The 26,770-nt window shown below is 37.6% G+C and overlaps 1 protein-coding gene across 1 annotated transcript in view; it reads left to right on the top strand.

The window, feature by feature from the left end:
* SPON1 (spondin 1) overlaps positions 1-26,770 on the top strand; it is a 198,169-nt gene that overhangs the window by 47,326 nt on the left and 124,073 nt on the right. Inside the window, exons 4-6 of the mRNA XM_085300847.1 lie at positions 13,030-13,103; positions 15,887-16,009; positions 21,237-21,385. Coding sequence (XP_085156973.1) covers positions 13,030-13,103; positions 15,887-16,009; positions 21,237-21,385 — 346 coding nt within the window. The remainder of the gene's footprint in view (positions 1-13,029; positions 13,104-15,886; positions 16,010-21,236; positions 21,386-26,770) is intronic.

The raw sequence follows: 26,770 nt of genomic DNA, 5'->3' as shown, positions 1-26,770 counted from the left end.
GGCATCAGTAGGCCTGATCTCATACTCATACATGTTGTTCACTGTGCTATAATAGTAGTCTCATTTCACATTAACAAAAGTGAGGGGCAAATTGGTCCCAGGAATGAGGATGTGAGCTATTGCAGAAGATAGGTAATACCCTGTGGTTCTCTCTTAATTTTAGTAACCATGGACTTGATCCAGTATGTGACCAGTAACTAGGATGGTTTAATAAAATGTGCAATTAGAATATTTTGGCAAGATCTTCCATTGCTGAAAATGGGTATAGACTCAGGAAAGAGATTTTAAATGAGCAGCATATAGTCTCAAGCCTACTGCCTACTGCCCTTTGGCAATCCTTAGATGTTACAAAGTCTAATCTAAATTAGTAGTAAAGATGGCAGGTCTTACTGGTCATTCTTAGCTTCCTAATATAATCTGATTAGGTATTTAAAGACTATGTGTTTCTACCAGGGCATATAAATAAACATGTAGTTAAACATGTATAATATTTTTTACATTACCAGAATTTTTCTAGCATACTAARTTCATTATTTGCTGGATGGCCATGAAAATCTAGAACAGCTCTGCATAGTGCATTTTATAGTTAAAATTTCGAGCACAGCTGTATTTCAGTGTCAAAGGCAAATGGTTGAATTAACAAAGTGTCAGACTCTACTGTCCTTACTAATATTGAATAGTATTTAGCTTCTCCTGTGGATTTAAATATATGAACACTCCAAGGATAAGATATTAAATAAATAAGAGTCTCAGAATCTGAACATGGTGTTTATCTTGATTCTTTGTTCATACAAACCACACAGAACTAATTTCATTTTATTCCCTTAAAAGGACAGCTGCATGTGTTACTGTAACTTTTTAGAAATGACAGAAGGAAAAAAATCACCTGGAAATGAATTGTTCTTTGTGTAAACTGATGGTTCAATTGACTGTTAGTGTCTTTCTAGTTATATGTCCTGACTTTTTTTTTTTAAGGATTAAAATATAAAATTCAACCAACAATTGGGTGGACCATTCCTTTCATTTCCTTGTTATAATTAGATACCTCCTTTTTCAATCTTTTCTGCTTCATTAGATATGCATTAAGTATCTTTGCTATCTGAACAGCAGCAGTCTGCCGCTTTCTGCACTGCTCTCCTGAAGAAATGGATTTGTTGCTCAGTCAGTTCACTGCTTCAGCAGAATGTAGTTTAAAGTCTTGCAATGCATCAGAAAACACACTTGATTTCTTTAATAGTTTCTGGGTTTTCATTTGCTGCAGAGAAGAGGCTTGTGGACATAGGGGCCTGTGTCTCGAGAAGGAACCAGCTCTGCTTGTTATGATGATGATGGGCTTGACCTCCGCTCGCTTACTGTACAGGCAGTCCACTCACCTGGTGATAATGGCACAGATATGTGCCAACRGCTCATTTAAGTTGTACAGATTGCCTATCATAATTTTTTTTCATAGATTTCTCTGAAGATGGAATATACAGTGATTCTGTATATGGAAAAAAGGTGTACTTTCTCATGATGCAAATGCCTTGCAATTGTTTGCTAACATAAATGTATGATGGGACAGGCAACTCATATACAAAATAGAAAAAGGCTCCAAACCTCAGAGATGATGCCATATACTACAGGTACCATCATTTCTGATAGTTTATAAGGAAATTTTCTTGTTCATCAGAGTTACTTTAGGTAATAAATACTAATAAATAAACAGGCAATTACCTAGTTTTCTTGAATAAATAGTAGACACAGCATTGTCTTCAGTGAACTGAATAGAAACAGGTAGCTCTTCATTCTTGCTAGTTTTAAAGTAGTAGTCTGTATTTCTGCAGTTCTACTCATAAAGTACTAAGAATGTTCAGAATCACAAATAAAATAAACTCATGAAAAGAAAATTTCAATATATTTGGAGATGTGTTTTATGGATTTTCTTTATCAAAAAAAAAATGGCTCAGCAACAATGTAGTTTTAAGTGATGTCCTTATAATTTTCTAGTTTTCCGGAGGCTACTTATGCATCAGAAGAAATTAAGGCTCTGATTCTTCTCCAGTGAAGTGAAATTGAAGTTGGTAGTTGATTTCAATGGAAGTAAGGTCAGTAGGATAATCTCAAGAGGATATTATCAGGCAGTCAGCAGTAGCATAAGATTGCAGGGCACATCCAGGTTTTCAAAATACCCTCACCATCAGCTTATCTGATAACTGCATGTTTTTGATTTTCAAAGCCTGTGTTATTTCTCTGTCTCTTTTTCTCCGTAAATGTTTGGTAAAAACAAATGACTGCCAGCTATGAAAAGCAACGTCAGATATGTAAGCTTTGCATTTTGTCTTAAAGATCAGGAGATTTGTTTTTCTTTGTGCTTCAGTTTAGAAATAAGAACCAACTATTGAAAAAGTTTAAATTGTACTGCCTGGATAACTAAGTTGCCTGTTTTCCATACAATATCTGATGCCGAACTCCTGCTTATCTTCACTATGCTTAATCCATTGCTCAGTTTTCTTCTCTATCTCAAATCACTCTTGGTGCATCTCAGTTATGTTAAAACATCTTCCTCTCCAGGTGTTTCTGATGAAGTTAAGAATCTAGTTAACTGCACTTGCTGGCTTCCAGTTTCTACTCCCTGCCTGCTTCCTAAAGCAGCTAATACTATGGGTAATTTATCATCCTAGTCCTTTCCGTTAGTACTTACTACTTTTCACAGTCCTGTTTTAATAGTTCTGTTCATGTGCTCTGCTTGTCCTGATGATTGAGGATGATGCAGACTATGTAGCTTTTGCTTAATGCCTGATCCTTTAAGCATAGTTGTAATCACTACCACCTGAAATGATGACCTTTATTTGGGTCAGTAAGATTCCCACAGAGGCAGAAGGCTTCTTGAGACCTGTTTTTCTCCCCATCATTGCTCTGCTACCTGTTTTATAGGAAAGGCTTCAACCCATTCTGAGGAGTAAGCCACTTCCAAGCAACATTTGTTATCCCAGCCTGTTTTGGGGAACTAATATGTATAATCTCTTTGTAATCACATCTGACAGTCCACTGCGGCGGTGGAGGGAATTGACTAGACTGTTTCTGCCCTTTCCTGCTACTTCCTTAACTCCAGAAGTATTTTTCTGGGTTTCATGTGACGTGTTATAATGTGTTCAGCAATTCTTTTTTACCATCTGACTTGGTCCTTTTGTTTCTACTCTGCTCTAGTAACKACCACTACTGTTCACTTCATATGTTGCAGGCTGGCTGCTGCTTTCGTTGCTGAATCTGCATTATTGTCTCTATCAGATTCCTGATTCTTATTCCTGTGAGCCTTTAGGTACCTAATTTACAACTGATTCCCATGGTGATTGCCTCACTTAAAAATCTTTTCTSCATCAATCCGTGTTCAAAATTAGCTTTCTGTCACCCAGCCTCTCCCATCTCTTAATCCACTGAAACWTCCAACATAATATTCCCTTCACACAATAATTTGAATCAGGTAAGATCTCAATCTGCAGAACTTYTTGTTGCCCTAAAACTTCAAGGACTTCTTGTAGTCTGTTTGCTGGGCTGACCTGCTGGGGGTTGTTTCTTTTATTCAGTTCAAGGCACACATACTGTATGTACTCCTTTCATCCACTTACTTGGAAATTCCAACAGTGAACCAAAGGTGATCTCTGCTGTAATTTTACACTAAAATTCTTCAAAATCTTCCTCAATTTCATGTGTAGGTGTTGTTTGTAAATGACTGGGCATTGACATTCTTTTCTCATACTGATTAGCACATAGGTTAAGAGATGAAGTTACTGAAGGTTTCTAAGGTTAATCCGTGGTTCATTAATATTAATGTCTACAGAACAGCACAAGTATTGGAAATTCTGACCTTCCTGTCAATGACCCTGATAGAGTAAATGTTAAAGGAGACAACTGGATCACAGTAAGGGCAATACCTGTGGATATGTTAAAGTTATGTTTAGTCCTAGCAGCTAATAAGCATTCCCAAACGTCAGCTGATTAGCACAGCTCTGGTACTGACGGTCTTATGAATTCATACATTACTGGGAACAGCTTTTTCTTTTGGTCTGTTATAGCAAAAGGACTGCCAGTGCTGCTGATGTGGTGAGTAATGAGACATAAAAAGAATGTATTGATTTTTGGCGTTTTTAGAACTGAAACATGAAGAGCAAAAAACCTACTGCACAGGTTTGCTCTCACCTCATTCTTCAACAGTTTGTTTACTAGAATTTTTCAACAATAATTGTTACAGATCATTACTCCAACTAAGTTTTGCAACCCGAACAAATGAACCAGAGACACCACCCTAACACTAGCTGTGGCCACAAATTCGTTGCAGCAATTTTTTGACAAGAYTTAAAGGAGGAGCCTGCTGAAAACTTCCCTAATGATTTAGAATAATTTCATAGATTATTCTGAACCATTTTGGTAATTACATTTGTCTCATGATCAGACTGATCTTTCAGCTAATTATCAAATACAATCTGAATGTGCCTTCTTCCCATACACTGTCTATTCAGAATGGGGAAAGACAAAAGATATCAGCTGCTGATGTCAGGCCTTCTATCTTTATTGGTTCTTTCTTTTCCTTCCTTCCCTTACACTCATGTCTTCGAGCATAAGCATCCCATGTCTTGTGGCATCAACCGTTTGAATGTTCAGCAGGCTGCAGGCTCAACTGTCAGTGAAAGCTCTTGGAAAAGACCAGACAGAAGAGTGGCAGTTGCTGAAGGTGTTAATTCTTGAAAGCTGAAAACTCTGGCTCAGCTACAGTAAGGAAACTGGAGGTCTTTTCATGCTGATGGTTCCAGGTCCGGTTACAGTGCATTTAGGGAATCCARTTAATGTCAAGTACTAAAGGTATTTGTCCTATCTATACATGCACTAAAATGAAACTTCTTTAGGCAAATACATTAATAAAAATAAAGCCTCTTTTAAGAAAAATGAAAGTAAACATTTTAATATCAAATCAAGTTAGCTTACTGACAGTGAGTATTAATTTGTTCTGTTACGTATGGTGGTGCTTTAACTTTCGGATAATGTTACTGAAATGAGATGAAGATTTTTCTGGTCTTGGAAAGTTTTTTGTACTTGGATTCATGCAACTACGAACTTAATCAGTATTCTGTAAAGGGGATGGACATAATTGGTATATTGTTCTTGTTGTATAATTTTAATATATAAATATACCTTCTTCTGATTGCTGTGCAAGAGAGGAATATCAGCAGAGGACAGGCAGTGGCAATTTGTTAATTTTCTAAGTGAGGACTTGTGAGGAGTAGTGCATGCAGAGAGTTTAAAACATGACCTTTCCTTGTCCTGGTGGACAACGAATTGACCATGAGCCAGCAATATGCCTTTGTGGCCAAGAAGGCCAATGGTATCCTGGGGTGTATTAGGAAGAGTGTTGCCAGCAGGTCAAGGAAGGTGATCCTGCCCCTCTACTCAGCCCTGGGGAGGCCTCATCTCGAGTCCTGTGTCCAGTTCTGGGCTCCCCAGTACGAGAGAGAACAGGAGCTACTGGAAAGAGTCCAGCGTAGGGCTACAAAGATGATCAGAGGGCTGGAGCATCTGCCCWSTGAGGAACGGCTGCGAGAGCTGGGCCTCTTCAGCCTGGGGAAGAGAAGACTGAGGGGGRATCTYATCAATGTGTACAAGTACCTGAAGAGAGGGTGTCAAGGGGATGGGGCCAAACTCTTTTCAGTTGTGCCRTGTGACAGGACAAGAGGCAGTGGGCAGAAACTGAAGCGCAGGAAGTCCCGCCTGACCGTGAGGGGGAATTTCTTCCCTGTGAGAGTGACAGAGCCCTGGCACAGGTTGCCCAGGGAGGTTGTGGAGCCTCCTTCTCTGGAGATCTTCAAGGCCCTTCTGGATGCAACCCTGTCTAACGTGCTCTAGGTGATCCTGCTTGAGCGGGGGGGGGGGGAGGGGAAGGTTGGACTAGATGATCTCAGGAGGTCCCTTCCAACCTCAACCATCCTGTGATTCTGCATGGTTCATCTGCTGCTTCCTGGCGTAGTTTGGGAAGTGGGCTGCCCACTCAGAAAAGGACGACTTGGTTGCATTCCCTGGAATATCCTGAGGAAGCAATCCTTATGTCCTCTCTGCAGATGGAGGAGAGTCATACAGGTTGACATAGACCTTTTAAGCAGAAATAAAGCCATGCTTGACAAGTTGTATTTCTTGTTTTCATTTTTGTTTTTGAATTTAGGATTTGTTAGTTAATAGAGAAATGCTGCCTCCTCTGTGAAATCGTTGCCTTATCAGACCTTACCACAAGTTAGCTCAATGAATGTTACCATCAGGTGATATCAGACTAGACTGCAGCTCTGGCCTCACTAGCTTGATAAAAACTGTACTCCCACCTTCGATAGACTGTGATCTCTATCTACTGCACAGAGTTAGTACTTAGAATAGTGAAGTAAATATATCCTCCAACCAGTGCTTCTAGTATTTTCTAACTCTTCTTTACAGTGTAATTTATGTTTACTCTTGAAATCCAAGGAGATGGTACTTACCACAAAAAACTGTGGCTAGCAAAATACTTAGTGAGGATATAGCCCACAAATAGCAATGGGCATTAAGGAACCTGATATTTGCTCAAGAGGCCTAGGCAAACTCATGTCTTCATCCTTCTATTTTTTCTTTATTTTCTCCTTTGTTGCAAGTAAAAGATATGCAGTGTATATGTCAGAAATGATCCTGTCAGTATGAGGTTTTTTTCCTCAAGATTTTAAATTTAATATTTATGCCTGGTGACCATTCAAGCAAAGAAGAGAGAGATTTTCTGAGGACAAATACAACACAGCACCACATATAATTTTCCCTTAGAGCTTTTTGTTGTATTATATATGATAGCCGAATCAGTCCTGAAGTCAGTGAGCTGCTGYGCATGCATGTGGCATTAGAACTGAGTAGGATATAAAGGACAACCAGAAGGTTTTTGAAGCTGGAACGTATTCATAAGACAAATTTTGAGTACAAACTCAATTTTGTTTTCTGACAATGTGGGTGAAACGGATTTAAGAGTAAAAACAGAAAAGAATATTTTGGTGTTCCCTAAAACACTTTTTTCTCCTGCCATCTCACAGGTTTTTAAATACTAATTTTTACTCCCAACCTCTTGCARTATCACTGTCAGCAGTAATTGTTTTCCCATATGTATAAATCAGAAAGATTGTCCCATACTGGGAATTACTTCATTTGTAACTGCTGTAATGCCAAGCCAAGAAATTTAACATTGCAAAGCCATATGGAAATGTTCTTTTTCATTAAATTTTTATGCTCTTCCTTTGAGAATCAAGAGGTATAGTGATTTGTCACCTAGAGAAGGGATGTAACTGCCTATCAGGATGGGGGAGGTAACGACCAGGGCATCACATACGGTACTACTTTGGTTCATGTCGGCTCTGACTTGGTATGGTACTTAAAACATATTCCATATATATCATTAGAGAAGAAGGCTTCAGAAGGAGGTGTTTAGCTCTGTAAGCTGACAGAACTGGAAGAAGAGGACAAGTTTTCAAATTCAGCGTACCTTCACCCGCTCCGGCAAAATCTGTTTTATTAAAATGTAACTCCATTATTGTACTTCATGGCTTTGATGTAAGCTTGAAAAATGTCATAGAAACAATTCTTAAAGATCCTCTTCCTTACTTCTTTTGTCACATCATTACACCCACAGACAGAACTTTAAAATAAAAGAGTATTTTTGTTGATGCTGTGATTTGACAAAAAGAGTAAGGAAGATGATCTGAAACTGTTACTATGGAAAAAAGAAAAAAAGTATTCATAGTTTCTGGGGKGACTTGGAGCATTTGCAAGGCTGCTCTAAATTTTTATGGTGTACGACATTTCTGGTCTGTTAATATCCCAAATGCAATATATGCGASTCTCGTGAAGCCTTTCCCAGCAGGGTGGCACAGTCAAGTGCTGGAGAGGGAACACCTCCTTCCAGGCAGCTTCCTTAGGGCAGATCCCTCTTCACACTCCAACCAGGACAAGGGCTGCAACCGACTGGTACCCAACCTGTCAGCATTCCTGAGCTGTAGTACCAAGCCAAATAYTAGAGAAGCTACCTGATACTCTCTCATTTTGCTGAGGATTGCAAAACAGAAATAATAATAAACAACATTTTTAGGGTTCTTCAATTTTAGGGGTTTTTAATAAAAACAGGTGCTACTAGATGTATAGAAAAGGAAATGAGTTTGCTTGTGGTATATATGAGTTTGTCCCTTTTAAAACGGTGAGGCAAAAGCTTCAACACAAATCCCAAAGTATCATTTTGAAGGTAAAGAGACAAACAGATTTTGAAGTCATGTTTCTTTTATTTTTCTTTCTTATTTCATAGTATACTGTAATATGTTGGGGGGAGAGCTGATTTTCATTTTCCCATTTTGATGGGTTGGTTTCATTGATAGTCATAGAGACAAAAAGTCAGTTAAAAATTCCAATATAGCTCTAAGTATATAGAGGTAAAACATCTGGATCTCTCCTTACGATTAAGTTTAGACAGCACTGCAGATTAGAAATACAAGAAAGGAATTATATGGGCTAAGTGGATGTGTATCTTGTATAAAATTCTTAAAGCTTTGTTGCTTTTCTGTAAAAATTAGACATTTAATTTTTAGTGTGTTTTTTATAAGCCTCAAAACTTGAGGCAAGTTTCTTTAGTCAAAACCAGAACTATTACGGAGGAATAAAAGTTATGTGAGAATAATAAGTAACAAATAAAAGGTAGTAATAATAAAAAGCAGGTAAATATACTGTTCATATTCTTCAGTCAGTCTTTAATCTAAAAGTTGATTATCAAAACTACACATTTTTATATTAATTTAATACTATATCTGAGTGTATCTGATGTTGTGTGCCTAATCTGGGTATTTATGCATCCACGTTAGATACCAATCCTATTCTAGTTAGAAGCAGTAACGAAACTCCTTTTGGCTTCATGAAGATGATTGACTCCGTACATAATTTCAAACACAGCTGAAGAGACGGTGACTCAGAAAGCTGTGAAGATCTTGTTGTTAGGAAAGAAACTGTTCCCTTGGGGTTTCTCATACATGAGATGATAACTACAACAGAAAGACTAAGTGAACTTTAGTCTTCAAAAAAATCGTTGTACATTTTATTTCTAAAAGAGCTATTTCTGACATTCAGTACATAAACTGTTTTTGCTATCTACAGATTTGGGAAGTTCTTTACCAACCCTCCCCCCCCCCTTTTTTTAGTGTGGGTGTGTTATAGAGTAATTTAAGTTTGAAGGGACCCCTGGGGTTCCAGTCCACTGTCCTGTTTGAAGTAGGTGCTTTTGCAGCAGGTTGCTCAGGGACTTTTCTGATCAAGTTTTGAATATCTCTGGGGGATGGGGATCGTACAACCTCTCTGGGCAACCTGTTCCAATGTTTAATCACCTTGCCTACCCTCATGGTGAAAAAGGTTTTCTGTATGTCTAGATGGCTTTTCCTATCTTCCAGCTTGCCTGTTGACTTGCATCCTATCAACTGTGCACCTTTGAGAAAAGCCTGGTCCTGTCTTTTCTGTATCTTTCYATTAGATGGTTAAAGACAGGAATAAGTTTCCCCCCTTTAGCCCTTTCTTTGTAGATTGAGCAAACCCAGTTGTCCCAGCCTGTTTCCATATATTGTGTGCTGCATTTCCTTAATTGCCTTGATGGCTCTCTACTGGACTCACTCCAATAAGTCAATGTCTTTCTTGCACAGCCCAAAACAGACTGCAATACTGAAGATGTGCTCTCACGAGTGCCGGTTAGAGGGGGAGGATCTTGTCCCCAGCCCTGCTGGCCATGCTCTTGCTAAGGATCCTCTGCAACTTGGGGTGCTCCTGGCCTCTTTTGCTGGGGGGGCTTGCTGCTGACTTGTTCAGCTTGTCCACACGGCTCCCAGGCGCTGTTCTGCAAAGCTGCTCTCTAACCAGCGGGTGGGTGCCCAGCCTGTACTGCTGCAGCTGGGCTGTTCCAGCCCACATGCAGGACTTTGCCTTTGATGTTTTAAGGGGTTTCTGCCAACCCATTTCTCAAGCCTGGGAAGGCCTCTCTGTACAGCCTTGCACTCCARCGTGTCAGCTGCTTCCCCATTTTGGTGTTCTCCACAAACCTGTTGAGGTTGCATTCCAGCCTATCATCCAGGACCATTAATAAAGATGTTATTGGCCCTAGTGTTGATCCCTGAGGACCTCCTGTAGTAACTGGCTGCATATAAGAACCTGGCTGCAGTATGAGATACTRAATTATCTTGACAATATGTGAGTTGTGATGATGTGAAGACATTTCAACTCAGAGGACTGTTAGTCTAAATTTTATTAATCATCCTAAGTGCTTGTTTGCCAGTTTTATGGTACAGTGCTGTAAGAACCGTGATTGATGGTGTATCAAAATTTGTAGGTGTTTTAATGAGTCTGTGTGAAAAGAAAGGTTCTCATTTGCAGTGTAGCATCCAAAAATCTTTAAAGCTTTGGTTTTGAATGCAAGAGCCATAAAAACTAAGAGGCTATCACAGGCTGGCTGTTGTTGGGTTCATAGTCTTACTGGTAGCTTTTTCCTCCCCCTTTTTTCTTTCTGGGAACCCTGGAAAAGATTTCTGAGAAAGCTTTCATTCCGCTTCTCACATACTTGGTCAGTCTTCTGGGTTGATTTAAATTGTCCCACAACAGTTCTCATATTAATACAAGACAGATTTAACTAACTATAGGTTTCATTCACTTTGTTATTTGCTCCAGACTTGTATTTATCCCTAGTGTAAATACTCCCTTGTACAAAAGAGGCCTAGGAGTTTCCCTTCACCAAACACTGGCAGATCACACTCTTGCTCTCTGTAAAAGGCAATGTAGTTTTTCTCTTCTTCACACTGTTTTTTCACAGCCTTGGTTAGTTGCCTGGATTATCATTTGCCACATTGGCCTTTACATGATGTAGGCCCAATTATGAAGAAGGGTAAGCTGTAGTTTTCTGCACCTCTTTCAGTTTAATCTAGCTTTTAACAATTTTACAAAAATAAGCTATTTTGCTGTATGCTTTCTATACAACTCTGACTTTGTATTCTGGCAAAGGAAGCACAGGGGAATTACATTTTATTTTTAATAATGTTATGGAGTGGGACATTGTCAAAGACAGGTTCACATCACTTAACATTTTTAGGAAATAATACAGTCTTATTTTTCTTTTCACTTGGACTGGTATGAATGAGGAGTAACTATAGGGAGATCAATCTAATTATTTGACTGTAATGTTGAGGTAAGAGAAGAATCTGGGCCTTGCTGTTCAGAGTTTTATGGACTTGATTAGACAGTTGTCTTGCTTAATGTAATAGAGAATATTTAAGAGCAGAGGTGTTACATTTATGCTAATAGCATATGAGYGATGATACAAAGGTTTGATAGAAGAACAAAGAATACCAGCTCCCAAAGCATGTTCTCCTCAGGGAACTCTCCGCCATCCAAATAATGCTTTTTTCTTATTCTTTAAATTTAACCAARTTCTACCTATTTTCTTACAGAAAGAGCATGAAAGTTGCATTTGAATTAAATTAATATAGTTAGAAAATGTTCTAAAAAGCTAGTTAAATTGAATTAGGCCTGCAAGGGGTAGCTTCAGCCCTCGGGGCTATTCCGATCCTTTGCACTCCCAGACTGTACAGTGCATACAGTTCAGACCGCRCTAAATAGAGTCAGCATTGCAACATGTCATTATCAGGTGGGAACTACTGGCACTCTGTATTTGAAGGAAAAGATTTTGTTGTGATTTTAATATACTTGTTCAGATTTTCTGAAAACTAGCTTGATATTAGATGGGAGAATAGATATTTTAATATCTGCACTAACTTACTGATGTATAGGTACTTGATGATAGTAGATAGTTATAATAAAGGCAGAGCAGACCCAGAGAAGAGCGACAAGCAGTTAAAGAAACAGTCCGGGCTTTCATACTGTCACTTCAAAAAAATCCAGGGCTTCCCAGTGGCCAGCACAAGCTCACATGCCCTCTGCCCTCTAGGAGCCTTTTTAAAGCAGCGAGCAGGGAACTGGTATTGTCTCTGTGGAGCAAGTGGCTTCTGAAAGAATGGCAGTACATGCTCAAGAGTGAAAGCGGCAGTGTTAATTTAATTAGTTTATATATTTAGTTTATTTAAAAAATAAAAATCTCAATGTAAACGGGCATTTAAAAAGAGTTAAATCTTCAAAATTATTTGAGTTGACTTGTCTTCTTCCGTTATATACTTTTTACGGTAGAGTGTTGGTTTTGGAATCTACTGTACAGTAGATACGATGCTACTCTTCTTTTTTTTTTTCACTGACTTGGCAATCTTTCATAAAAAATTCAATTCATAATCTTTCAAATGAGAGACTAAAAGCTAAATTTCAGCTGTACAATTTGCAATTTTTTTGAAAAATTGCACGCTAACTCTGATTTTACCTGTTTCATTTTCATATTCAAAATCCCCAGACAAACTGAGTCTTACGAACCTGTATTTTGTTTGATCCGTAAGTCTTAGTCAGTGTTTCAGATTTAATTTATTTTAAAATGACTTGTCTTTTGGAATTGTTGAATTGCTTTGAAAGACTTTAGCATATGCTAGTTCTGTGTCTATCCTCCATTTTACATTGAATTGCTGTGTTACATCAGAAGTATTTATCTCTTCAGAATGCTAAGTAATTTCCTATGAATAGATGCTTGTTTTAGCTGTGCTGTTTTTTGATTGAGTGCAATTTCAATATTTCATACGAGATTCAATTCAAATATTGAATATTCAGTTGACAACAATGCATTTCAAAAGCACAGACCTTCACCATGTGACTTCTCTAAAGGTAAGAGAAGTATGATTACATCTCTGAAGATAACAACAATTCAAGTTTCTGCAAAATGTAATGAAATGAAAGTTGAAATACTATGYTATCTGTAGTACTGTTTGTATTATCAGGAGAGGTTAGTATACCGAAATTTTTAGTACTCCAGTTCTGTTCTTTTACTAGTTTTTGATTTATTAGCTTATTTTTAAAAGGAATAAATGCATTTTATACTTTTTTTCTTTATAGAGCCAGTATTGTGCAAAAGCGCATAATTTATTTTCAAGATGAAGGATCCCTCACCAAAAAAATTTGTGAACAAGGTAAGATGAAGTAAAGTATCTTTCTGCCCTCATCTGCCTTCAAATTTGGGATCTTCTACTCARTTGTGTTCTTCTTTACCATGTGTACTGTTCGTGTGATCTTCCTTGCTTTCCCCTAAATGTGATCCTTTTACCTTTTTCCCTAACCTGAATGTGAAAGCCTTTTACTTCCAGGCCATCATTGCCCAAACGTAAGTATAGCAGAGGTTTTTGAAATTCACATGAGSAAGGAAAAACAGGTAGAATTATCTCTTTGTGGTGGTCTTTATGTTTCTGCATATGTAAATTTCTCTTCCCCAGGAAGTCTGTTTAGTGAAGGAAGTTAAGATAATCTCATTTTCCTGTTTTTCCTAGTGTGTTTTGTAGTTACTTTCATGCTAGCTTGTTAAAACCAGAGTAGTCATGGCAATATATACATATTTTGGGGGGAATTCTTTGAAGTACCYTAAGAGTATAAACTCCTTTTAAAAACTATGGGAAATTTTGTAGCTAAATTCTCCAGGGACTTTATGAAATCCTTCATCAATTCATAATATACAGCATATTAAAAATGAATGAAACATGAAAAATGACGCTTATATTTAATGCTGGCAGATGGTATTACTTTTGTTACTCTATAAGTAAGTAAATATGTATATGCTACAGCTGTAAATGTTGGGGTGGTTCTTCATCTTTGCAGGAGGAGTCATCTGTTGTTAATCTCTATGTAATAACTACTGGCTGTTCTCTTGATACTAGCATGTGTGTTGACTTTTGATTTAACTTTAACATCAGATAATAGAGTTCTTTTCAGAAGAGACTTCCTAAATATCTTTGAAAAGTAATAACTTTGTGCAGAAGCGCAGAGATAATTTTTATGGGATAATTCCTATTTCTTCTCCCTGCAAGTTTAGAATTAGAAAAAAGCTGCTTACTTTTTGAGGTACTTACCAGGCTATCCTTCATTTTTAAAAACTGAATTTATGCCAGTAAAGCATTTAATTGTATTTAATAAATGTGGAGTCTCTGCATGTAGCCAAGAAACTCATATGTCGTAATTTTGTGCTGTTCCAAATATGGAAAAATGTATGCTAGGCTTGCGGGAAAATAACATTCAGTGTTGAATATGATGTAAAAAGCTATCCGAGTAAACAACAACAGTGAATTTGATTCCTGAAAAGAAAGAGGACTGAAATATAAAGAGAAAAAGGCAGGACTATAAAACAAAAGCTAGGGATTTGAAATAAACTTAATTCATATCTCTATTTGGAAATTATGTCAAAATCGAACTTACTAACTTTTGCTATGTTTTTAAATATTAGCGTCGTATTTGGAGAATGTTAGTTGGCACAGTCAGCTCTGTTAGAGGAAGGAGTCTTTGGCCATTRCTACCTACTCAATCTATTTGAAGTATTAACCCTCATTAGAACAGCCAAAACAATKCAGCTTTCACATTCTTCAACACCACAGTTCTTCTAAACTGCATATGACATTAGATAAGGAGAAGGCCATTGGGACTGTTTATAGTTTGAGGGATTTCTGTATTGAGCTGTGTCCTGAACTCACTAAATACTGAGGGAAAACATAGAAGCACATAGTCTTAGTAACAAAAGGTTTCTGTTTCAGGCACAGGAATACATGCTTGAGCCTTTGAGGCCAATGCAGAATTGCCGTTTGACCTTTCAGAGTAGACAGAAGTAGATAACTCCTTTCTATTGAGAAGAAACTTATGTAACTTGCCTTCAGGTGCTTCAGTAAGACTTCTTGTGTTCACTCACACAGGAGACGATGCAGTCAAGTCCTTAAATCTTTCTACAGATGACAGAAGGACTTGTATTGCTGGCTGATTTTTCATGAACATGTACTAATTTACACCAATAGTACAGTGCTACTGCCATTTGACTTAGACTGAAGATAAGGAATAGATTTAAATTTTTTGATTATGTTCAGCTTTGACTTTGAAGTTCACATCTGATAACCTCTTCAGAACTGAACATTTTAGGACCATGACCTAGGCTGGAACAGTTCGTCTAGCACATGACCCATACTCTTACGGGGCCTGTTCAGGAGACTGGTAGAGTTCAGAGAATTGATGGTGTCTCCTGGCTCTATACCTCTTCAGCATCATCTGTCCAGGAGGCTGTTGGTTGTAGCATAGCTGAAGGGCTGAAGTGTCCTCAGGAAAGTTGGCAGTAGGACTGCTGTGCTAGACATCATCTAGCCTGATGTCTGTTCCCTGCCTCTTTCTGAGAAGCCATTGGAGAGATTATAGCCAAAAGAGATGCTGGGATTAGCCTGCTCCCTGCCCTCTTCAGGGGATGTTTATCAGATCTGGCCACAGAATCTGTAAGCACGAGTGTGTGTATGCAGAAGCATCATTTCTGTTGTGTGTGCTGAGGTCCAGCTGAGATCCCAGAGGATGGCTGTTGCACTTGGCCATTACATCTCGCTGGAGAATTTACACGGTCTGGCTGGCCAGAAGATTGGGCACTGCTCTGAGATCTTACCAATCAGATAAGAACCAGAAACAAACCCCCGTTCTGAATCTGAGGGCAACCAAAATCACAGTGGCACATGTGTATTTAAAAACATGGATTTGAATTACTACATCCATTCATGAATATAATCCAGTTATTTCAGGATGCTTGTTTATTCTAATATAGCCCCAAATTGAAGGCAAACAGAAGAAAAAGTGTTTAACTCAAATTTACTTACTGGAGTATTTATTGTTGTAATTTTGTTTTAACCAGCTGGTGTTGAATTGTAACCATTTTCAATAGCTACTTTCATTGCTGCTTTTTCAGACTCAGACTCAGAAGGTGTGACTGACAAACCGATTTTAGATTGTTGTGCCTGTGGAACTGCCAAATACAGGCTAACTTTTTATGGAAACTGGTCAGAAAAAACACATCCGAAAGATTTTCCACGTGAGTATTACTCTTTTAGGACCTGTAGTGGGGGTTGGAGCTTGTCCTATGGTACAAAACACTACTTATTTACACCTAAGGAGTGTAAATTATGACATATATACAATACTTCTAATACTAAATGTTGGAAATTCATGCATCTTCCTGCAAGTGATACACCTTACAAATGACTTCTGGAGATTTGCCTAAGCTTTTGAACTTTGAGGTACGTATGAGATCACATTTTCAAGATTTCTTTGTGGTGAGGTCTACTAAGGTGATTAAGGGACTGGAGCATCTCTCATGCAAGAAGAGGTTGAGAGAGCTGGGACTGGTCGGTCTGGAGAAGAGAAGGCTTGGGGTGATCTGTTCAGTGTATATAAATAGCTTATAGGAGGGTGTAAAGTGGACAAGGCCAGACTCTAGATGAGAGGCAAAGAGCACAAACTCTTAAGTTTTCACAGGAAATTCTGCTTGAACACAAGAAAACCAATCTTTAGTGTGAGAGTGACTGAACTTCGTAAAGGCTTCCTGAACTACAGAATCAATAYTGCCATTGCAAAAATCAAAGTAACTGCAGAAAATTGAAGTTACAAAAACATCCATATTAGGCATTTATTCTTTAAATATTGGCTTGACAGTCTGTGACAATAAAGGTTAGGAAATGTTTTAAGAGTGAGTCACATTTATTGGCCTTTAAACTTTGTTATGTTGTATGTAACTGATATTTTTGCAACCTTTGTGTGTAGAATTTTTTTTTTGTATTACTGTCACCGTGTCAGAATGTCATCATGTAATTCAGAGTTGGTTTGTATATCAACTTTTTTGTAGTTGTAACGGTGTAAATGRTTTTGCTTACATTGATTCTGTTATATGTCTTGTTGTAGGTTGGACATAGCATAGTTTGAATGTGATTTATCGGTGTAATACATGAGAGGGAAAATAAGTCAAAGAACTAATAATTGCAGGAATACTCTTTTAGGCTATAGGATGATTTATATATCTGCCAAGTGGCACACTTTATATGCATTATTTGTGTGAATTTAGCTGGTAGTTAGAAATAGGACATGAGAAAATGATTGAAAACTATAAAATTACTGTGACTTAGTGAGATAATACCAGAAAAAAATGCCCTTTTAAAAAATCTAAGTCAGTGAACACACTAAGAGTATGGATTCATGACTGAAAGTAAGCAACAGTTCACTACAATGGTAGACTGTCTCTCTCCAGTTGCAAAGTAGTGATATATATTAATATATTTTACTTCTGAAATTGGAATATACTGAGTCACTTGAGTACAGAAATAACGCCATAATGTTAACAGGATTAAGCCCAGTAATAACAGCTGATAACATTTTACATTGAAATTCCTGAAAGTTAAGAAGAATATCTTTCATCTAGATGTAGTAGTATTAAAAATGAAAACCAATTGTCAACATTATCCTTTAAAATGTTGAACTCATGCAGCAATTTACATTAAAATGAAATTTTATTCATGGTGGACTTTGGTAAATCACTTAYTGCTTGTGAAGCCATCACATGAAAAATTTCTTCTCTGCTCTTCATCATCCACACGGCTGAAATAGAAGATCATAAATTTTATATTTCTCATCTTTTCTTTTACTTATTTTCTGACTTACCTTAAAAGTCTCTAAGTAATAGGAACACTGTTTAGCTTTTCTCCAAAGAACTGCTTTTGCCAAATAAAGTATTTTCTTTTGCTGTCAAACAAAAATTTTCTGAAAGATACTAGGCAAAGCTTTGAATTCCAGGAGACCATTTCTAGGTTTTCACGGATTCCATGGATTAGGAATAATTTTACAATTATCACACCAGTGCAGTTAAAATATCTCTGTTCCCTTAAGTTTAAATATATATTATGTGTTTAGGAGAAATATGACCCTTTGAGTTCGTAAAACATTACTCAGAATGAAACCACTACAACATAACCTTGCTCTGAGCACGCCAACCATAGAGTAAATGAGAGGCATACAGATGGCTTTAGAAGGGCCATTTGTTTAATACATAATTTATAAAATAATTTTGCTTTCATGAATATCAGAGATACTGAGAAATTTTAAATTCTAGTTTGATCTGCAGAATAGGACTTAAGAAGAGCACACATGCTTTTCAGCTACATTTTCACAAACTATCATAGCTCCTGATAAGAGGACTACTGGAAGCTGAATATTTTATCTGTTATTAAATCTGGCTCAAGAAAGTAGAACCATTAAATTTCCTTTCACGTTTTTCCAGCCAGAAGGATTTGTATTTACATATGCCTTTGTGACTTAAAAGCATTTGTTGTTTCTGGGTAGCATCCATATATAATAATGGGAATATTCATGCCCTCCATCATGATTTCACATGGTCAGTCTACAAAATACGTGAGAGAATACATTTTTAAGTGTGCAGGCACCTTGGTCTATATGCAAAATATACATTTAATTGTGTCGGTTGAGGAGCTACTTATACATTAAGGAAGTRAAATAAAACCATTGAAAACCTTTGTGTATTCTGTTTGCCATCTTAAAAAATTGCTAGTGACCAGTGGACTGGTAATACAAAATACCCCTGGCCCTTGGTAATGCATGACTCAGATTATTTGGTACTAAGAGCTTCTCTAATAYTTAGAGGAAAAAGTTTACAAAATTATATTGAGTTCTCTTTTCATTCTCTCAGATAGGAAGCTCATGGTGATAAGTAAAATGTTTACAAGTGTTGGGCAGGTTTGTAAAAAGTTTAGTGTAGGTATGGCATTTGGCAAGGCTCAAGTGAACCTTGAATTGCTCCTTTGGGCAAGTAGGTGGGCCAGCTGCTTTCTTTGCAGAGCTAATAGCTTTAGKGGGGGTAGTGGTCAGTGAAATAGGATGGCTCTGACTGCAGTGACTTCAGACTTTCTTGCTTTACTTTGGATATGGAGGGAGAAAAGTTTTAGAGCACCTGGAACAGTTTGGTGTTGGTTTTACTAATTATAGATGGCGCTTAGAGTGTGGCATGTGAGTGAACTTCCTTTTCTTTATCTTGTTGGATGCAAAGTCACAACTATTGTCCACAGTCACTATTGACCATACTTTCTTAAGGATGAGCATATTCTTTGACTAGCTGCATTGGCAGGTTATTCCAGGGTGGGCATCGAGTTTGTTTAAAGACAAACACCTATAAAAGGAGATGCTTCTCATTCTGGGGGGATGCTGTCCTAAAGACTTGAGGCTCTCTGATTCCTCTCTACAGTGATATATTTCCCTTTTGTAGAGACTGTGTGGAGCCTTCTCTTTCAAAAAGTTTCTGTAAGAGCCAATTACTGCATTTCAGGGAAAGCTGCACCCTGTGGCTTGTGAGATAGGCAGCCCTGCAGGCTGGGAAGAAAGAAGGGACAAAACAGGCCCTCGCTGGAGCTAAATGACAGTATCTCTCTTTGGTCTGGCAAGGTGYGTGTGTCTTTTTAAGATGCAACTGTTAGATCAAGAAACAGTCTTATCAAACTGTACTCTCTTCAGCTATTAACTTATTGTAGGATGCTTTTGTTAGTTTAAGTTTTCTTCTTCCTCCATTTTGGGCTTAATTGCTGATTAGTTCGGATGCGGTCTTAAAATTTSACATCTGCTCTAGCTCAGAGCTCAGTAGGCTTGTTTTGGCCCAAGTGTAGCACTAGGGAGACTGTGCAAGCTCTATTCATTATGTTGCTAGGCCACCTCCTTTCATCTGTTTATTCTGATTGCTACATTCTTCTACGTTTTTTTTTCTCACCATTGTTGTTCATTTTTATTTCCAATCTATTTTCTATACTCCTGGGATTACGTTGGAAACATCTGAGTTTGTTTATTCTATTCTCTACCTTGCCTTTTTCAATTTCTCACCTTTCACATCTTAAATTTGCATGCCTTTTGTTTACTTCATTATTCATTTTTCATTCATTTACTGTACTTTCCAGCTCTGTTCTTACCATTACTCTTTTCCTTCTGCATTGCAAGTCTTTCTTTGCAGTATTGCCACACTGGCTGCTTATGTGAACAGTTCATTTTCTCAACCTTTTCTTTCTTCTAAGCCCATATGTTTCCAGAGTGCTATTTATTTGGCACTTAAATGCAAGCAAAAATTCATTTTTATTTCCAGTACTGTGGGACATCTGTGACTCCTTATTTCTGTTCTATTCTCTTTTCAATTCCATCAGACTTCCCTACCACTTTTTCTTTAAACTTCCAAATTTTTCTTTTTTTATATTCAGTGAGATAAGACACTAGACTAGGTGTCTGTTTGCCTGGCTMTAGAACACTTACACTATGAGAAATCTGAGCAAGCAAACTGAAGAAATACAGAGACATGAAAATTCACTACTTTTTGCTTCATTCCTAAAGTATGGGCACCTCCTACTAAAGGGGAAAAAATAGACAAGGTGCACATATAATTTAAATATGTAGAAGCAGAGAGAATAGGTATGTGAGTACCAATAAAAGCACTTCCTCACCACTCTTTCAGAAGTGTTTTGRAGGGAATTCTGGACACCATTTACCCACAGAAAGCAGAAGTTATACCTTCATTTCTGCAGGGAGTTGCCGRAGTTGTTTTCTGGCTTTAAGCCCTTTATATGTCCTTGAATGCCTGAAAATGGTTGGGTATAAAGCTATGAACAATAATCTTTGTAACATTTAAGAATAATACAATCATGCTTATACAAAAGTCTAGCATTTGATGACAGCTTGTCACCACCCAAATGTAAATTTTAGTGAGCTGCTGTTAGAAAACAGTATTGGTGAGAAAATGACTTGCTGTTAAATCTTTGAGTGACCACAGAAGATTTTTGTTCTAAGTTTCATCCAAAAAATTTTTCTACATGGAAGCCTAAAATTAAAAGAATTCTTAAACTTCCTGAAGAAGCTTAAGTGAAGAATTATACTAAGTCTGTTTTGGGGAGCTGCTTGTTCAGTTGAAATACAATCTCACCATGTTTGTGTTTTGTTATTATATCTRATATTTACTGTAATGTTTCTGTAGTTCAATATCTTGTTCTTATTACTCAAAAAATATGGCATATTGTTTTAGTGAGAACTGGTGGCATGCAACACCTGAAAATACCCAGTACCAACCCTGTACAGAAAATGCCCTGAAGATGGGGCACTTCAAACCTTTCCCCTTAATAAAAGGCTAAGAATTAAGCTTTGAGGCAGTCTTGACGGTAGCGAGTATTGATGTTACAAAAGCTGGTATGTTCATGAACTGTAATACTTTTTTTTTTCTTTCTTTAAAGGACGAACCAACCATTGGTCAGCAATTATTGGTAGTTCCCACTCAAAGAACTACATCCTTTGGGAGTATGGAGGATATGCTAGTGAGGGTGTCAAACAAGTTGCAGAGTTGGGGTCCCCAGTAAAGATGGAAGAAGAAATTCGACAGCAGGTAGGTGCAATTTCTTTTTAATTAACTGTATGTACTCTAAAAAAATGCCTCTTACCTAGGTCAGTGAATGATTTATCACTGACAGTGCCTGAGCACATCATTGTGCTGGCTAGTTTTAGTTAAGCAAATGTGGAAAGCTGCCTGTCTTCCTGTCTTTCCAGATTCATTGCAACTCTGGCACACATTTTGTCTGTAAAAGGATAAGTGGGTAGTAGTAGTATTTTTAACTTAGAAAATCTTTGTGTCAGGCAGAAATCAGAGATATAAAAGGAAAATTCATCTTTCCTGGCTTAATCATGAAGACACTTAAAATTTGTTAAAGGAGCATCTTAAAGATGGTAAGCAGTGTGCCTTATTCCTGTTCGATATGGTGACATTTAGCTTATATTGTATTACAGTATTTATAACTTTTTCTTATGAGCACCTTATTTACAGTTTGCTGCAGATTGATCCAAGTTAGAAATGATGTTACAGGAAAATGAGGTGATCATTGGTGTTAAGCTGGAAAACTTTATACAGTTGCACTAATAAATCTTGATGAGTCAGGATTATGATTAAGGGTAGACAAGCCTTTACTGTACATCATCTTACAAGAAATTGATTCARCTGTACAGGAATCTGTCTTTCAAATAGCTCATAAAGGGTTATAACTTAGAGGCAAGTAAGAGAAGTTAGACAGATCTGGTTGACTGGAGTCTCTATCTCCTTCCTCTTTCCTGTTTGTTTTCCTCCAATCGATTAAGTGATATAAGGGAAGAATATAAAAGCTGTCATACCTAGGGAAGTAGAGGCACTCTGCAAGCAAAATGTGAGCCAAAGTGCTAGTTCTGGTGTTTTGTATGCCTGCTTAGCTAAGCCAGCCTCTAGCACACCGTGAGAGGCACAATTTGGTCTTTAATTGAAATGCAGTACTTCTCATGTATTTCTTGAAGACTTCCACTTCTAGAAGGGCAAGCAATTAAAAGTTGGTAAATGAAGATCTCCTGTCATGCTGTTTGTAGGTTAATAATGATGAGGTTCTTGTTCCTCTTCACTTCCTTCCTGTGTTAGGTAGTATCCTGCTTCTGTTGTTGTACTGCAATTCCCTCCACATGCACTGCTGCCCACAGCACTCCCTGGGGCACCTCACCCCTCTGGCAGCAAGAGGGCTTGGGGAAAAGGCAGCCCCCCTTCCTCTTTCTCCTCGGCTGTGTGCAATCATCTATCTTGTCTACAGAGTAGCAGAGCAGAGTTAACACTTCCTCTGGAAAAAGATGAGCATTTTCATTCAATTAATGACCCTCCTAGAATTCGAACAGTTCTATGTAAATAGATTAGGTGTTAGGGATCTAAACATTTTCCAGTGAACTTACATTTAATGAGTACTTCCTRCAGAAATTTTTAGCTTGTTGAGTATCTGAATGCACTGAAGTGAGAAGTTCACGGCCCAAACGCAATTCCATCTTTATGGAAATTCCACTGCAGTGCCCTGACGGTGTGACCTTTAAGGCAGTTACTCTGCTGTTTTCATCCGTGGAGCAGTCGCTGAGGCTCCTCTCCCAAGGTGCAGTGCAGGTAACATCCGAGGAGGAAGAAACATGGTTTATCTTCTTGGGGTGGTGGGGGAGAATTTGGAGCAAAGTTATATATACTTGAGTAGGCTAGCTGTGCCTCAAGCTCTTTTGACTATAATTTCAGGAAAAAGCAAATTCTCTGACTTGGATTATAAAATGAATAAGGAAAACATTTAGATTTTAAAAATGTATGTTTTGCATCAGATCTGATAGCTTAATAAATAATTTCCCTGAGTATTTAAGCTTTGTAGTRGTGTTTTCAAAACCCAAGACAATGTTTTTCTACTATGTTATGCAGTATATGTCCATCCACAACTTGCATGCCTAAGGTAATCTTCAAAGCATTTATTCACTGTTGTGTCCAAGTTCTGTAGGTTTTTGCTGAAACCCATTTTGTGTATTGAGCAGTTAAGAATTTTTTTAGATTATTCAATGTCTATTCTTTTTATAAAGTACAGAATTTAACTATTAATTTTTATTTTTTAAATGAATATTGCAAGAATGAAAAATAGTACTTTACATTTCAGTGCTAAACAAAAATGTATCTGAAATTAATGAATAATTACTGTTCAGATGCATTTTGCAGAAYGTTACTTTCATTGACTTTAGATGAATCATCTGTTGTTCTTTTATTATACAAATATATAAATTACTATCTTTTGCTATTCGTCATTATTTATATATCACAAGCATCTTTCTTTATCACCTCTTCTTCAGAGAGAATAATCTATTCCTTAATTTTGAACACGTTAAAAATCTCTCTGTGCAATCATTTTTGCTACATTTGTTTGACTCTTTCTTATTTTTGATACTTTTAAAAATGAAGTCAGCAAAATTAAAATAGTTTTCAAGGTGATACTGTTGACTAATCGTATGCATTTTTGGCATCTGCTGTGTGTTAAGACRCAGTAATTCAAGGTCTCTTTGACCACATATTACATATATATTATTATATAKAGAGATTATTGCTATAGGTATCGATAGATTACTTCTATATTGAGAGTTTAGAACAACCTTAAAAAGCATTTTGACCTCAAGAAATTTTGTACAGTCAAAGGCTAYATATACTAAATTTCACTAGCTGTTTTGTGATGCTTTTGTGTATGTAATCATGGTATAAGAACAACTAGTGAGTGTGACAAAAATCTTCCAAAATCAAGAGAAATAAAATGAAAAATGGTTTATAATTTAATGTATTAAAGAAATATGTAAGGAATTGGGGAGAAACAACTTGAATAACAGGTTATAGRTAGGTGTGGGGGGAGATGTGATGGGTATGCTATCATTCTTTTCCTCCCTACATAAAACTTGGCATATTTGGGCATAGAAAGTATGTTGTGATCCTGGATAACTTGTGTTTTCATCTTTACTGAATGGTGGCAAAACATAAATAAAGGTTTGGTATGTCCAGACGTGAGGGTACGAAGATTATGACTTTGTCCAGAAGCAGCAAGGGGGTGGAGAAAGGATAGGATGAAATGCAAGTGGAGACATAACTGGGAAAGATTATACAGACCGTTTGAGGAAGAGGCAGTGAATTTGAAGATAATGTGGAAAAGAATGAAGGTCACGTCCCTCTGCTTTCCCACCATCGTGTTCTCTGCCCCAAGCATGTGTCGTATCTTTGCAAAAAGCGGATGTATTATACAGGGAGCAGGGGAATTCAGATTGAGGGGACTGTGATTTTGGGAGTAAATAAAGCAGCCAACTGGCTACAATCTCAGGGACTGCTGTTGCTGGAATGCCACATGAAATTAGTGCATGTTGCAGCTGATTTCAGTATCAGGCCTATTTGGCTGTATCGAACCTGCATGAATTCCTTTGACAGTCTAATCCAAGCAGCGAGCTGGTGTTAGGGCTAGATGTTGGTGAGAACAATGCAGTGTATCAATATATGCCACAACATTTTTAGTAAGTTTATTTGACCTTTTGTTTCCTCGTAAAATATGTTTAAGCTAGGCTCGTATTTTGGGGAAGGCGGAGGTAAAATTCCAGCGCGCAGACAGACAGAAGAGCAGGGGAAAGGCAGCGCCCCCAGGGCAGCATTTCGCTGCCCTTGCAAGGCCAGATGTGGGGTTAGAAATGTGCTGCCGGGCTGCGGCGGGGTGCCTGCCGCCGCTTCGCTGCACGCGGGAGGCGCGTAGTTAGGAACGTGGCCTCTGTGTTACTGACACTCTCTAAGCTTTTACTCAGACCAGGAAAATCAGGGTGATGATTTTTATGAGGAAAATTTCTGAAAAGTTGCTCTTCATGTGTGAAGCTAAAAAGAGGTTTTCTTTAAATGAAGCTTCATCAAAAAGTGTCCCAACAGTTGCATGTTGTTAGCTAACAAGGGTCAGGCACAAGCATTTGTGTTGCCCATTTGGCAAGCGGCTGAAGCGCCAGCGACTGMTGCTCGGGAGCGAGCACCTTCCCGGCTGGCCCCTGGGACCTTTCTGCATGGGTGCTCCTGTGTGCTGTTAGCTTACTTTGTAGGTTGTTCATCTGGGAGAACTTAAAGCAACTAATCAGCCTTTTTATTAAACTTTTCCTGGCAGCCTGGCAGGAAAGCCACGGTACGTAAGAGGTTTACTAAAACAATCTGTCAAGCGTTTGGTGTGTACAGTAGGGTAATTCATGTGTTGTACTTCAGGGGTTATAAATGAGCAGATAAAGGATGGAAAAGGAGTTGTGTGAGCAAAAGCACATTCACTGGCTTCATTTATCGCTAAAATAAATTAAGTCTTTTACTTCAAGACACCTTTGTTTTCAAAAAGTCTGATTTGTCTGCAATTCGTTCTTTGAAAAACCAGCAGAACAGAAACAAGTAGAGAATTTGAAAGGGGAATTCTGCATCTGTATTAGCACTCCGTAAAAAAGAAGATGGGCTAAAACATAGGTGAAGAATATAAATGCAATGCTAAATGTTATTTCATAGGCAGACAAAACAAGGTGAAGGTATAGTCTTATTCCCGTTTGATTTAAATGTCTCAGAGCCTCAGAAAACTGATTTCTTTTTGCCTCACTCTTTAAAGATAAATACTAAGTCATTTTATCACCGATATTTTTGAAAAATAGGATAATATATTCATTATCATATTTTGTATATTTTGTACCTCCTCTCTGTCTCCAGGAAATATGACTTGTATTCTCAGCTTATTCGCTAGATGACATTGATTACCGATTAGGTTTCATGCCAAARAAAATACATTATTTATATATGTTTTWTATATATATATATGTTTATATAATATATATAAACAAGTATTTGTTTTTATAAAGTAGTCCTGATTTTGATCTTTTTTTAGTTTAGCTACTTAATAAAAAACAGAAAAGAGAGGGTCAAAATGAAAGTAATTTCACTGTTGGATTGACTCTCTTTTTTGAGAAACGTAATTTCAGTATTTCAGTGAAACACTTACTGTTCCATTATGTCTATAACACAGAGCACCTGAGTTACAAGGAGGAATCCATGCGTGTTCACTGGTTGGCAAATTGTTGTCGAATATTCCCAAAACAGCCTCAAAATTTTGCTTTTTTGCTTAATCTGTTATTGTGTATTTACGTAAATTAAAATTAGCTAAGCAGAGAGGTTAAACTGGGTTGCACTTGAGTGTTTGGTTGAACAGCTAAAAATTCTCACTGAACCCTTGCTCATGCTTGGGAGACAATGCCAGCCCCTCGTAGCATCAGAGAGTATGGCTACTTCGCCCTTGAGAGCTGCGAGTCCTGCGGAGGTAATTTAATCTGTGTTAAAGTAGCCAGCACAGATTACAAATTTAGTGAAAACATGATGGCTTGGGCTTCATTGCAGGAGGAGAGCAGACCACACACAGGATTAATTTGCCATGTG

The sequence above is a fragment of the Rhea americana genome, unplaced genomic scaffold (genome assembly GCF_003343005.1).
Source record: "Rhea americana isolate MKP2758 unplaced genomic scaffold, rheAme1 scaffold_17, whole genome shotgun sequence".
Classification (NCBI taxonomy): Eukaryota; Metazoa; Chordata; class Aves; order Rheiformes; family Rheidae; genus Rhea; species Rhea americana.
This window is presented reverse-complemented; position numbering and strand designations above follow the sequence as displayed.